The 15,159-nt window shown below is 41.5% G+C and overlaps 1 protein-coding gene across 2 annotated transcripts in view; it reads left to right on the forward strand.

The window, feature by feature from the left end:
- The window catches only part of PDE8A (phosphodiesterase 8A), a 166,612-nt gene extending 152,155 nt beyond the window's left edge, over nt 1-14,457 (forward strand). The window contains exons 20-22 of one of the 2 annotated variants that reach the window (XM_004370662.2): nt 2,557-2,724; nt 10,202-10,331; nt 13,134-14,457. In XM_004370662.2, the coding sequence (XP_004370719.2) occupies nt 2,557-2,724; nt 10,202-10,331; nt 13,134-13,240 (405 nt within the window). In that variant the 3' untranslated portion in view covers nt 13,241-14,457. Of the gene's footprint in view, nt 1-2,556; nt 2,725-9,693; nt 9,867-10,201; nt 10,332-13,133 lie in introns of those variants that run through there. The other variant, XM_023725970.1, reaches the window with a different exon arrangement.
- The last annotated feature ends 702 nt before the right edge of the window (nt 14,458-15,159 follow it).

Raw genomic sequence — 15,159 nt, forward strand, 5'->3', positions numbered from 1 at the left:
AGCTTTTCCATCATCTCTTTCCACAGATGTAGTCAATTTCATTCCTCTATATTCCATCTGGTAAGGTCCACATGTATAGTTGCCGTTTATGTTGTTGAAAAAAGGTATTTGCAATGAAGAAGTCATTGGTCTTGCAAAATTCTATCATCTAGCACCAAGGCCATATCTTCCAACTTTAGCATTCCAATTACCAGTAATTATCATGCATCTTAACTGCATGTTTCATCAATTTCAGACTACAGAAGTTGGTAAAAATCTTCCATTTCTTTATCTTTGGCTTTAGTGGTTGGTGCATAAATTTGAATAATAGTCGTATTAACTGGTCATCCTTGTCGGCATATGGATATTATCCTATCACTGACAGCGTTGTCTATAGTGTAGAGATAATCTCAATGGATAGGACAGACAGGCATGGCACATGATAGGTACTTAATAAATGGTACCTTTTATACTATAGTCATTGTGAGATCAGCAACCTGGAGAATATGTTCTTTCATGAACACTCTTCTGTTGAGGCCCCCACATTCACCAGCTCACAGTCTTCTCCATTTCTCTCCTCCCCAACTCCTATCACCATCCTGAGAGACTTTACCATGCACAGGGATGACTTAGCCTATCAGGCTAGGATCACAATTCCTTGATGTTTAACTCCATTTTACTTAAGCATCTCATTTGTTTGGCCATGGCCTTTGTCTACTGTCTAGTTTTTTAGCCTATTACCCTTTCATACTTTCCATATTTTATGTAAATAACGTTTGCGCCTTCTACATTTGCTCACCAACTGCACCCTCCCGCCGCAAGGTATTTTTATAAGTGTGCTATGCTAATTTTTTTTTTTTTTTAAACAGCAACATGTAAAAAAAATTGGCATAGAGGCGCTTATGAAAATATCTCACATGGGGTGGACATAGTTGGCAAACAAATGTAGAAGGTGTGCATTATTTGCATAAAAATACAGTACTCCTGCTGAACCTGATGGTCAAACCTGTTGAGGACCCTGTTCCCTTCACCTTTCCATGTTCTACCAGTTTATCATCTTGCTGCTGACTTCACTGCCTTCCAAGGACTTCTAATGTAGAGGTGCCCACACCAGCCTCTTTTTTAGCCCCTGACCTGCCCTCTTGGATGGGGCTGGTTGTCTGTTGCCCAGCCACTGCTCCTGGGTGACCGGGTGCCATAGAAAGAAGCCACATACCTCATAGGCTTGTTTTTCTCCATTTAGTATAGGCAGCTCCCAGACTCAGCTGAGTCCTCTGCTCCACTTGACAATCATGTTTCTCATCTCTGTTGTTAGTACTTGGTGTTACTTCTGAGAGTTAGACTGGAAATGAACACCTAGTGGGTCAGAGCAGAGACACAGTAACCTGAAAGAGAGTAGTTTCCAGGCTGGCAGCACTGAACTCCAGTTTTACCAAAGTTGTTAACACATCTGAAGAAGAAGGGTAAGCACAAAGCTGATTGGCAGTAGAACCTTGGAGCAAGGAGAGCTACTGAGGCAGCCTTGGTAGAGTCCATCCTAGTACTCTGGGAGACTGGGCAGCCTAGGCTCAGGATGCCACCTGCTCATCTTAATGACAGATCTGTGCCCACTAAGATCGGCCCATCAGGCTTTCTTGGACTGGTGCCATTATACATTCGAATCACATGATTGCTTGATGGGCATGGAATCAGAATGAAAAAAACGAGTTTTTATTCACCTTTGACAGTGTTCTCTGCCCCAGTACTCCCTCTTCCAACTTCATTACACTATGGATTGAGAATCTGTGTCCAGTGGGGCTCCTTGTAAAGCAGACAGCATATGGTACTGTGAGTGGAAGCAGCCCAGGACTAAAGGTAGAACTTAAGTTCTCATTCTGGCTCGGCTGGGTAGCTTTGGATGAGTCACTTTATCTGAGTCCCAGGGTCCTCATCTATAAAATTTAATAATAATGCTTACCATGTCTACCACAGTCTTGTGAGTGCAGGTCAAAATAGATGACTGTTTGTACACCATAAAATGTTAAGGCAAAGTGAGGGAGTATCATTATATATGTAATAATCTTGGTACACTAAAGACAAATTCCCAGGATCTCAGCTATCACACTGCTGGGTTGGGGATTGGGTTGTGAGAAGCAGGGAACCTGGGGACCAGAAGAGCCCTTCATTTCTTCAGCTCACACTCCTCTTAGTAAATATATAATACAAGATAAAACTAGTCTTTGAGTTCTTTATTACCAAAGGAGAGAGAGAGAGTGGAACACAAAGAAAAGGCAACGGTGAGAAAGATTTGGAGTGAGAGGAACAGAAGAGCCAAGAAGAAGGGAAAGGGCAGATACATCAACCCCTGCTGCTACCATCTACTCCTGAACTCTCACTGGGCCTTGATTTTCTCCTTTGTTGTAAAATGAAAAGCCAAGATAAATGCTCAGAGCACCTTCAGCACTCTGTTTTGTGGGACCCTTAACTTACGGGTCCCAGCAAATGCCTTTTTGTGCTTATAATGGAGCCACACTGGTAAGAGAGAACTTGGCACCAGGTGGTCCATTTTGATTACTTTGAATTACATTCATGTTTTAGGAAACCGATAAAGATCAGGAAGCAATAAACACTATGCTCAGGACACCAGAGAACCGGATTCTGATCAAACGAATGCTGATTAAGTGTGCTGATGTGTCCAACCCCTGTCGACCCCTGGAGTTCTGCATTGAGTGGGCTGCACGCATCTCAGAAGAATATTTTTCTCAGGTAAGATGCTGTTTCTTAAGTTCCCTATATGTTAAGGGCCTTTTACCAGTGCCCACTTATCAAACCAGGTGATGGGGGAGGCACCCTAGTTTTGGCTAGTCCACCCCATCTTTTATCTGTCTTATGGATGTCCTATGTAAGATTCTGCTTGAGTTCGGCTTCTAGTAATGGCCAAGTAGCTCCTATTGAACCAACCCTCCTGCAGGTAATAAACTCTGAACAAAATAACAGCAAAAGCCGTGAAAGCAAGAATCTGTTTAAGGCGGAAAGTTGTCAGAGAAGGAAAACTCAAATATTTTCCACTAATAGAGAGCAGTAGAAAAGTGGTAAGACTGCACCCTGTCAAAGGTGGGAAACTGGCGAGACCCAGAAAACAAGACAGTCCCGTCAAGTTCTGGCTCTCACAGGTTTCACTGTACAACTACTTAAAAGCATTGGAGAAAAAGGCATGCAGAAAGTGGGAGGGTGTCGTCACTTGGAAAAAAGGAAGAACACTGGGTAAGTTTCTAGCTTTTATGGCTTTTTTGCCTGAGGGCAGGCCCTAGTCAGCACCACACAGACTCCTAAAAACTGGGATAGAAACCAGCAGTCTTACTGACTTGAAGAACCACAAGACAGAGTTTGAGGCAAAAGATGCACTTTAAATATAAAGAACAGATCGGCAGGTTCACAGTAAATGGGGAGAAAAAGATGCTTACAATTTGCATGATATAAGAAGGCTGGAATGGCCATATTAATATCACACAAAATCAACATCAACATTTCACAAAGGAGGATATTCAAATGGCTAACAAGCACAGGAAAAGATGCTCAACATTATTTTAGCCATTAGACAGATGCAAATCAAAACCACAATGAGATACCACTTCACTCCCACAAGGATGGCTAAAAGATTGAAAAAAAAAACAAAAAATAACAAATGTTGGCAAGGATGTTGGAGAAACTGAAACACTTACCCATTGCTGGTGGGAATGCAAAATGGTACAACTGCTGTGGAAAACAGTTCGGCAGTTCCTCAGAAAGTTAAACATAGAACCATTATATGACCCAGCAATTCCACTCCTAGGTATATACCCAAGCAACCTGAAAGCAGTGACACAGACACATGCGCACCAGTGTTCATTGCAACACTGTTAATAGCCAAAAGATGGAAACAGCCTAAATTTCCATCAGTGGATGAATGGATAAACACAATGTACATACACACAATGGAATACTATTCAGCCATAAAGAGAAGTCCTAGTACATGCTTCAACATGGATGAACCTTAAAAACACACTGAGTGAAATAAGTCAATCTCAAAAGGACAAATATTCTGTGATCTCACTTATATGAAATAACAAAAATAGTCAAATGCATAGAAACCAACATTTAGTTGTGGTTACCAGAGGAGGAAGGGGAGGGGAAAGAGGGAGTCATTGTTTGGGAAGTGCTGGGTTTTTGTTATGGTGATAGGTAAATTGTCAGTGATAGATGGTTACACAACATGATTAATGTAATTGATATCACTAAATTCTACACCTAAAAAATGTTGACTTGGCAAATGTGTTTATATATACATTATATATAATGTATATATTAAAAAATATATAATTTAAAAATAGACATCAAGACAATGAATATTACTAGAGACGAAGTGGGACACTTCATAATGATAAAAGGGTCAATTCTATAGGAAGAAATAATAAACCATAAATACATATGCATGTAATAACAGAACTTCAAAATGAATGAAGCAAAATTGACAGAATCAAGGGAGAAATTGGCAATTCCGTAATCATAGTTGGAGATTTTAACAACCCCCCCAGCAGTTGATAGAACAACCAGATTAAAAGGTCATTTAAGACAGATAATCTGAACAACACTATCAACTACCTTACCCTAATTAATATTTATAGAACACTATACCCTGTATTTACAGAACTTAGATTTATAATCTTAAATTCTTATCTTAAAAAAGCCCTAAAATCAGTGACTTAGATTTCACCCATAAGAAACTATAAAAAGACAAAATAAACCCAAAATAAGTAGAAATAAGAAAATAACAGTAAGAGCAAAAAAAAAAAATCAAGGAAATAGAAAACAGTAGAGAAAATAAAGCCAAAAATCAGTTCTTTGACAAAATTGATAAGTACCTACCTAGCTGGGCTGATCGAGAGAAAACACAAATTGGGAATCAGGAATGAAAGAGGGATTGTCACAATAGATCTTACATTAAAAGGATAATAAAAAATTTTGAACAACTTTCCAAACAAAACCAAACTCATTGCTGTCACGTCGATTCCAACTCATAGCAACCCTATAGGACAGAGCTGTAAATCTTTATGGAAGCAGGCTGCTATACCTTTCTCCCTCGGAGTGGCTGGTGGGTTTGAATTGCCAGCCTTTCAATTAGCAGCTGAGCACTTTAACCACTGCACCACCAGGGCTCCTTATGAACAACATTATACCAACAAATTTGACAAAAGAAATGGGCACATTCTTTGATAAATACAGTTGGTTTTACTGATGAATTCTATCAAACATTTAAGGAGGAAATAACACCAGTCTTACAAATTATCAGATAATGGAGGTGATGTGAATACTTCCCAACTCATTTTACAAGGCTGTTATTACCGTAATAGCGGATAAAATTATAGTCCGTTATTCCTCATGAACATAGATGCAAAGATACGGAATTGAACAATATATAAAGACAATAATATAAACAAGTATGGTTTTTCCCAGGAATACAAGGTTAGTAATATATTAAAAAAAATCAATTATTATAATTAACCATACTAATTGAATAAAAGAGAAGAGCCATATGATTATTTTAGTAGATATAGAAAAATCATTTGACAAAATTTAACATCCATTCATCATAAAAAAATCTTAGCAAACGATGAATTGAAAGGAACTTGCTCAAAAAAAGGCATCTATGAAAATCCTCAGCTAACATTATACTGAGTGGTGAAATATTGAATGTATTCTGTCTATGACTGAAAACAAGACAGGGGTGCCCATTCTTACCCTTCTGTTCAGCATTGTACTGGCAGTCCTAGCCAGTAAGGTGCAAGGGAAAAAAGGTATAAAGAACAGAAAATAAGACAAATTTGTTTCTATTTGTGGATGACATGATTTTTTATGTAGAAAATTGTAAGGAATGTACAAAACAATTACTAGAACTAATTTAAAAAAAAAAAGGGGAGCCCTGGTGGCACAGTGGTTAAGAGCTCAGCTGCTAACCAAAAACGTTAGCAGTTCGAATTCACCAGCTGCTCCTTGGAAACCCTATGAGGCAGTTCTACTCCGTTGTATAGGGTCACTGTGAGTCAGAATCGACGGCATCTAACAACAATAATAATCAAAAAAAAAAAAAAAAGACAGTTGCTGTCAAGTCGATTCCAACTCATGGATTCCAACTCATGGCAACCCCATGTATTTCAAAGTAGAACTGTGCTCCATAAGGTTTTCAGTGGCTGTGATCTTTCAAAAGTAGATTGTCAGGCCTCTTTCTTCCAGTGCCTCTAGGTGGATTTGAACTGCCAGACTTTCAGTTAGTAGCTGAGTACTTAACCATTTGCACCATCCAAGGACTCCAGAATAAGTAATTTTGATTTAGCAAGGTCATTGGACACAAGCTCAATTTATAAAAATCAGTTGTATTTTATATACTAGTAGCAAGTAGTTGGAAAATGAAACTAAAAACACATTTCCACTTCCAATAGCAATAAAAACAAAATTTACCTAGGAAAAAAAGTTTCAAAATAAATTACTTAGGAATAACTTTAATAAAAACGTGCCAGATGTGCATTTACTCTGAAAAACACAAAACATTGCTAAGAAATGAAAGAACACTTAAATAAATGGAGAGGTATACCAAGTTCATAGGTTGGAGGGCTCAATGTTGCTAAGATTCACTTGTCCTCAAATTGATCTGTAGAATCAATGCAATCCCAGTTAAAATCCCTGCAGATATTTTGTTTTGGAGGTTGTTTGTTGTTTTTTAGAAATTGACAAATGATTGTAAAATTTATATGAAAATATGAAGGACCTTGCAAAGCAAAACAACCTTGAAAAAGTACAAAGTTGAAAGACTTAAACTATTTGGTTTCAAGACTTGATAAAATTATCAAGACAGTGGATTACTGGTATAAAGATCAACAATCAATGGACCCAAATAGAAATCCCAGAAATAGACCACACTTAAATGCTCAATGAGGAAAGGGACATCTTTTCAGCAAGTAGTGCTGGAATAAATTATCCATATGCAAAAAACGAACCACAACTTCTACCTCATACCATACAGAAATATTAATTCAGGATGGATCATAGACCTAAATATAAAAACTAAAACCAGGAGCTTTTAGAGAAAAATCATAGCAGAATATCTTCAGTGACTTCACAGTGGACAAAGATTTCTAAGGCACGGAAAACAACAATCATAAGAAGAAAATTTGACAGAGTTAATCAGAATCTAAAACTTACACTCATCAAAACATAGTTAAGAAAATGAAAAGGCAAGCCACACTATAAGAAAATATTTACAAAACATATCTGACAAAGGACCATATTCAGGATATATAAAGAACTGTAACTCAAAAAGACAAACCACCCAATTAAAAATGGTCAGATATTTGAACAGACAATTCACATAGAGGAACACTTCCTAACTCACTGTATGATGCTAGCATCACTCTGATACCAAACCAGACAAAAACACTACAATAAAAGAAAAATGCAGACCAATATCCCTTATGAATATTGTCTTAGGCTGGGCTTTCTAAAGAAGCAAAACCAGTAAAGTGTATAAATATATATATAGAGAGAGATTTATGTGGTTGTAAAGGCTGGAAAGTCCCAACTACATGGGGCTGGCTGTAGGGCTCACGTAGCTGCAAGGGCTGGCAAACTCAAGATCGGCAGGTCAGACAGCAGGGCTCTGGCTCACAGGCTGCTCATGGGAATGCAAAATGGTATAGCCCATGTGGAAAACAGTTACTTCAAAACGTTAAAGATAGAACTAGCATATTATCCAGCAATCCCAATCCTAGTTATACCAAAAGAATTAATAACAAGAGTGCAAACAGAAACTTGTACATCGGTGTTCACTGGAGCACTGTTTAAAATAGCCAAAAGGTGGTATACATGTAGAATTTCATAAATAGAAATGAAGTCCTGATACATCCTGTATCATGGATGAATCTTAAAAACATGCTGAGTAAAATACTGTATGATCCCACTTACATGCAATAGGCAAATGTATAAAGACCAAAGATTTTTAGTGGTTACTAGGGGTGAGAAAAGGAGCCCTGCGTGGCACAGTGGTTAAAGTGCTTGGCTGCTAACCAAAAGTCAGCAGTTCGAACCCACCAGCTGCTCCATGGGAGAAAGATGTGGCAGTCTGCATCCGTAAAGATTTACAGCCTTGGAAACCCTGCGGGGCAGTTTTACCCTGTCCTGTAGGGTCACTATGAGTCAGGATTGACTCAGTGGCAGTGGGTTTGGTTTCTTTTGGTTTAGGGGTGAGAAATGAGCCCTGGTAACGCAATGGTTAAGCATGAAAGACTGAAGGTTCAAACCCATCAGTAGCTCTACAGGAGAAAGACCTGGTGATCTGCTCCATTAAAAGATTATAGCCTAAGAAACCCTATGGGGCAGTTCCCTGTCCTATAGGGTCGATGTGAGTCAGAAATGACTCATCACCACACAAAATAACAGGACTGAGAAGGAGGGGTAGCGGGAATCTTAACTATAAGGGGAGCACTGAGTTTCTGTTAATGGTGGTGGAATAATTCGGAAAAGGAAAGTGGTGTTGCATAACATGATGAACCTCATCAGTGTCCCTGAATGTTCCCTGGGAACAGTTCCAAGGGTTAGGGTTGGGGTGGACAGGCTCCCAGCCCCAGAAGAGGGTTTCTTTTGGTCATGCTGAACGCTCACATTCTTGTCTGCATTCAGTGTAGCTACTCACAGGTCCTCCACCCTGAGACCAGCACTTCCACAGCCCAAAATGGCCAACAGAGCTCAGCCCATCAGAGCCCAGTGTGCACCATCTACACCTAGCCCTTGTCTCTCACCACAGCCCTAGCCCCTGAGAGCTTAGGGGGTCCCCACTGCAGGCGCTCCAAAGAAAGCCATTCCAGGTAGGAAACCTGGCCTAGATCTCTAGTCCCAGTATATATATACCCCTGTAGGACCAACTTCTGCCCCCACGTTGGGTTTCCTGAAGTCATTAACTCCATTGTCTTTCTTCCGTGTGGAGCAGCCCCTTCCCTAATAAACCTGGCCTGACAGAGCAGCCTGCACCGCAGGCTGTCACTAGCTGCTTCAACAGTCAGGGATAATGGCTCCAAGTGCCTCTAAGGTCAGCCATGCCTTCCAGAGCCAGAGGAATCCCCAGAGGGGTGGCCGCACCCTTGCCAGCGAGGGAGAAATGCTAGTGTCTAATACGGCAGCTCCTCCAGCCACATCCCCTTGCCCTGACCCCACGCATGTACTAGGTCCTGCCTAAGGCTCAAGTTTAGTTTTGAGCCGCCTACCCCATTCTGTTCTGCCCTTACTTGATCCTGTGGGCAGTCCTTTCCATCATCCTGTATCTTGGTGGCTGTTTGCCCCCTCCCCCCCATCTGACCTTAGCTCACAGCACTGGCTCCCTGGTTCCAAGAGAGAGCCCGATGATTCTGGTTGCGTACCCTCTTGAGTAATAAACAGCCTTCTGCTTTCCTGGAAGCCCCGTGGCCTCCTTACTGCCCTGTGGGCATCACCTCACCCTCTTCTCCAAGGACACCTTGGAGGAAACAGACCTTATCAAAGAAACACCTAGAAGCTCCCTGATACCTTTTGAGATTAACTTGCCATTTACCACCACTGTCTTAATTATGGTTTCCATTTTTTACAAGTCTCTCTGGAATCCTGAAGATGTTTTGAAAGAGCTCGACTAAAGTACATAAAATCTCTTTGACTTATTGTGTTATTTGCCTCCAGGATCTCAAGGGCATTGAGAAACTTTTCAAAGAAAATAACCTGACCCCAGATGAGAAGCAGCACTAGACCTCTCTCTGGGAAGGCGGGGCTGTGTTTCTCACCACTGTATCCTCTGTGTCTGGCACTTCAAACATTTGCTGGCCAGGAGGATGGCTGCAGGGTGGCAGGACCAACTCAGCCCAGAGAGGTAGCTCACTAGTGTACTCGCACACCAACAGATACTCTGTGGGATCTTTCCTGTGGAGCTTCAGAAAGGAGGCTTACCAGTGGTGAAAATGTTGGTTGGATTGGGATGTGCTCAAGCCCCCTGGTAGAATGGAGTCGTCCCCATTCTGAGAACAACTCAGTAGGTGATAGCAGATCTGGGATTGGTTGGCTATTGCTGTGATTAGCTTCTTACCACAAGCCACCGTGGGCTGCCAGGAGGGAGGCTCTGGTGGAGCGGCTGCTCCCAGGTCTTAGAGCCAGCTACTAGAGTCGCATAATCAGGACATTTTCTGCATTGCAGACGGATGAAGAGAAGCGGAAAGGCTTACCTGTGGTGATGCCGGTTTTTGACAGAAACACTTGCAGCATCCCCAAATCTCAAATCTCTTTCATTGACTACTTCATCACAGACATGTTTGATTCTTGGGACGGTAAGAAATCCCATAGCATATTTTAAGATAAGATTTGTAGCATGGGTCCAAACGTAAACATTCTTCTCATTCCCACCCTGAGAAACCTCACCATTGAAGATGGTGCCTTCTCCCTGACACTATCAAATGGAGCAGGGAGTCCCCATTCAGATAGATGCTGGGACCTTTTCTGGGGTAGAATTTCTGAAACTAAATAGGGGCTGGGTTATTTAGGTAACAACTGTGAATTGAAGGACAGGATTTAAAATACAAGTTCCCCTATCATTTTCCCAGGAAACAGGAACGAGGCTGCAGTTTGATAGCGTTAGACTTTAACACCCTGGCACGTTGTTTTCTTCTGGGAAGTTGGCATAACTGCCCCTACATACACAAAGACTTGCCATATTTATTCTCCCAGTGAGTCTTGGGTAACTTTCATAATAGGGAACTGAATATGGAATGGTAAATAGTGTATTTGACTCTGGAATATGTTTTGGGACTTAGGTCTTCAAGGGGGAGTGAGGAGAAAAAATGAACCATCACCAAGGGCCCCTGAGAGCTGGGTGCTTTCTGTGCATTTCCTCATTAACCCCCCTGGAGGTATAGGGGTCATTATACCGGATTTATAGATGAGGAAATTGAACTTGTGGTCATACAGCTACTAGTACAGAATCTAGGATTCAAAACCATTAGTGTTTACTCCAGAAGTCCCTGTACTGCAAACAGTTAATACACTCGGCTACTAACTGAAGGTTGGAGGTTCAAGTCCACTCAGAGGCACCTCGGAAGAAAAACCTGGAGATATACTTCTGAAAAATCAGTCATTGAAAATCCTATGGAGCACAGTTCTACTCTGACACGTGTGAGGTCGCCATAAGTCAAAGTCAACTCAGTGGCAACTGGTTTGGTTTGGTTTAGTGCTTACTCCAAAGCCCTTTGCCCGCCCCAGCTTCTCCCAGGCTCCCTTTGCACCACACCCACTAGCAGAGCCGTCTGACAGAGCCATATCATTCTCCTTCAGGTGGGGACACAGGAGCCAGTCAGAGGACTAACAGATAAGGATTCCAGGACATTGCCTGGGCACCTGTTGTGCCCTGAGCTGCACTTTGGGGACGGGCTGCAGGGCAGATAGTATCCAGATCCAAGGACTTGATTCAGATCCAGTCAGGAGGAAATAGCGCACATCTCAAGATGGGTGCAGGTCATAGGGCACTCCAAGGCCAGCAGAATGAGGCTTCCTGGTCGGGGAGAAGGACTGAGGCAGTGGAAAGATCTGTGGCTGTGGGGGCAGACTGCAAGCTCTGCAGCTCCTGCCTCCAGAACTTAGACCTCATTTTCCTCCTTTGTGAAATCGCTTGATCACCACCCGCCTGTCAGTGACGTGTACTGGTGGAAGGAGATGACATATGTCTCAGTCTCCTAGGGCTGCCACAATAAAATGCCACAAAGTGGGTGGCTTTAAAGAACAAAAAAATATTTTCTGACAGTTCTGGAGGCTGGAAGTCCAAATTCAGTGTATTGGTAGGGTATTGTTCTGTCTCTCTTGGCTCTAGGGCGAGGTCCTTCCTTGTCTCCTCCAGCTTCTGTAGCCCTGGATGTTCCTTGGCCTTCTTTGGCTTGTGCATGCATCTTCACATGGCGTCATCTTCCCCCGTCTGTTTTTGTGCCTGAGCTACCATTTTATAAGACATCACTCAGATGGGATTAGGATTATAACCCACCCTACTCCAGATGACCTCACTGCCTTAACTGATAAGAAAAAAACCTGTTTCCAAAAAAGGTCCCATTCACAGGTGATTAGGGCTTCCTCATGTCTTGTTTGGGAAACAGTTCAATCCATAACAGTATCTGTGGGGGAACACGGGCGAGCCATTCGGGACTGGGCACTGCCATAGGGTAGGGACTCACTACGTGTTTGCTCCCAGCTCCTGATTCTCCAGGCTCAAGGATGCTGGTTAAATGATAATTGAACAGATTGTTGTTGTGTGCCATCGAGTCGATTTCAACTCATAGCGACCCTATAGGACAGAGCAGAACTGCCCCCAGAAGGTTTCCTGGGCTATACTCTTTATGGGAACAGATTGCCAGGTCTTTTTTCCCATGGAGCCACTGGTGGGTTCAGACTGCCAACCTTTCTGACAGTAGCCAAGAGTTTAACCGTTGTGTCACCAAACAGATTAGCTACCATCTATTTTCCAAAGTTATCAGCTCGACAAGTGGCCGTAGAGGTGCTGGCATTGAGTACAGGATTCAACTTCAGTAAACCATGGCTAACTCAAGCTGCTGCTTTGTGTCTGTTTAGCTGCTGTGTGTCTACTTGCCTGTCTGTATAAAAAAGAAAACAAAACCTGTTGCTATCAAGTCGATTCTGACTTACAGCAACCCTATAGGACAGAGTAGAACTGCTGCAAAGGGTTTCCAGGCTGTAATCTTTATGGAAGCAGACTGCCACTGTGGAGTGGCTAGTGGGTTTGAATCTACCTTTTGGTTGACAGCCAAGCGCTTTAACTACTGTGCCACCAGGGCTCCATCTGGGTCTATATAAAAAAAAAAAACCCGTTGCCATCAAGTTGATTCTGACTCATAGTGACAGAATAGAACTGCCCCATAGGGTTTCCAAGGAGCGGCTGGTGGATTCGAACTGCAGACCTTTTGGTTGGCAGTCAAACTCTTAACCACTGTGCCACCAGGGCTCTGGGGTCTATATAGCATTATGCAAATGACTACTATTAACCCTCTTCCTTAAAAGGCTCTCTCATTAGAAAACCTAAACCTCTAACCTGAGGCTGTGCAAGGATGTCACAGTCCCATCTTTTTCTCCAGCCTTTGTCGACCTGCCGGATTTAATGCAGAACCTTGACAACAACTTTAAGTACTGGAGAGGACTGGATGAAATGAAGCTACGCAGCCTCCGACCACCTCCCCAATAGCGCTACACTGCCCGGGGCCCTCAAGCTTTGTCCCTCGGGTCATTTTGGAAAACCTGAGGGCAGCCAGAGTTCCTTGGTCCTTTCAGTATTAGGCAGAACCGTCCCCAGGTCTGCAGAGCCTGTGAGAAAGCACCTGGAGACACCAGTACCTTCTGCAGCCACAGTCCGATGCCACTGCCATAAAGTGAGACTTGGCCACTGTAGCTTGGGCCTCCTGCGGGGGCTCTTCAGAAAGTCACACGAACAACATGTTTTGCATCGGCGCTATGTTAGAACACTAGGCCAGGAGCGCCCATGCAAAGGCTGTTGATGGCTTTCCTGCCGGTGATAGAGAATGTCTTATTGCAAACAATTTCTCTCAGTTATGTTCAGCACCTAAGAACAGCTAATGGCAACTGGATCTGTAGCAACTTTTTTCACATCATAGAAGGTGCAGTCGTTAACTGAAAGTGACTTAAAATTGAGTAGCAAATGAAAAACAAAAATTTTCAAGTTGATTATTAATATCAATTATTAAAATGTTCTATTTATTTTGTTAGAAGTTCAATATTTTCTATGAATTTAAAAATACTTTAAAGCTAAAGCCAACTTTAAATGCCATGACCAAATTTACATGATTCATATTCATAAAATATGCATTACTTGGTGTACAGACTTATTTTCATAATGCAAATTAAAAATATAAAATGCATTTTTACTGCACTATAGAAATATTTGTGTATGTTAAACTCTTTGTTGATTGATGCTAATTGGAAAAAGCTGTTTTGTTGGCGGGTCTTATTGAGAACAAAAGGAGAAAGCCTTCTACTGTATAGAAACCGGAGCTCTGAAACAGTGCTAGACATCTGATGGGCTTTGCAGGTGACTCCCCAAGGTAAAATTATACTCTTGGTTTGCAAAGAAAAGTTAAGACTTTTTTCTAAAATTTTATCATTGAATTTCCAAAAGTAGGCCTTATTTTATATGATGTTTCTATAAAATATTCCCTGCAAAAATGGAATATTTAATGAATTGACATTTTGTAACCAACTTGTTTTCATCTGTAGTGGGAATCTTTGGTTCCAGAACTTTATAAAGATCTTCACATCTTGAATAAGTGTAATACCATTAAAAATGATACCTGATGACATTTCGAAATGCTTGTCGTTTCATTTTAAACAACTTGGATTTGTTATTTTCCAGATAAAAATGAAATTAAACTATTTGTTTTTAAGAAACCATGTGCCACCTTTCCTCTGTAGTTTTATTTGTGTTTTATAATACTTACACTAATCTTTTTCTCCTAAATAAGGAAGATGCCTTTGTTTACAGGAAAGATAAGTAAATAATTTTTCCAAGGTTACACAGGGTCAGATGTTGGAAAATTCTCAGAACTAACTTTAATTCACCACTTAGTACTCATTCAGAGATGGCAGGATATCATGGAAGACTAATGGGGTGGGGAACGGGCTCAGGGATAGGTACTGAGTACCTGGTACCCATTCAAAGATATGGGGGCACCCTGGAGGTCTGACAGGGCAAGCCCCAAAGTGGTCTCTTTGTCTAAGGAAACAAAGACCTCCTTCCTGTGGGAAGACATTTGCCCTACTTTGATAATTTTGGACTGAGCTGGGAAGAAAGCTTTCTTCCCTCCTCTGTGTACAAAAAAAGAAGAGGAAATGAAAGACAGGAATTCAGCCAGCATAAGGTAGAGAAGTGGTACACCACCAGGAACTAGTAATAATAGAATAATCTGAAAGAAACTTTAAGATGAGTATGCTTAACATGTTTGAAGAGATAAAAGCAATGGAAATGATAAGGTAAACCAAGATAGTTTTTTTTTTTAATAGATGGATTTGAAAAAGAACTAAATAGACCTTCTAAAGATGAAGAATATAGCCATTGAAACAAAGCAAAACCTCAGTGTACAAGTTAAACAA

Source organism: Trichechus manatus, unplaced genomic scaffold (assembly GCF_000243295.1).
Source record: "Trichechus manatus latirostris isolate Lorelei unplaced genomic scaffold, TriManLat1.0 scaffold00009, whole genome shotgun sequence".
Lineage (NCBI taxonomy): Eukaryota > Metazoa > Chordata > Mammalia > Sirenia > Trichechidae > Trichechus > Trichechus manatus.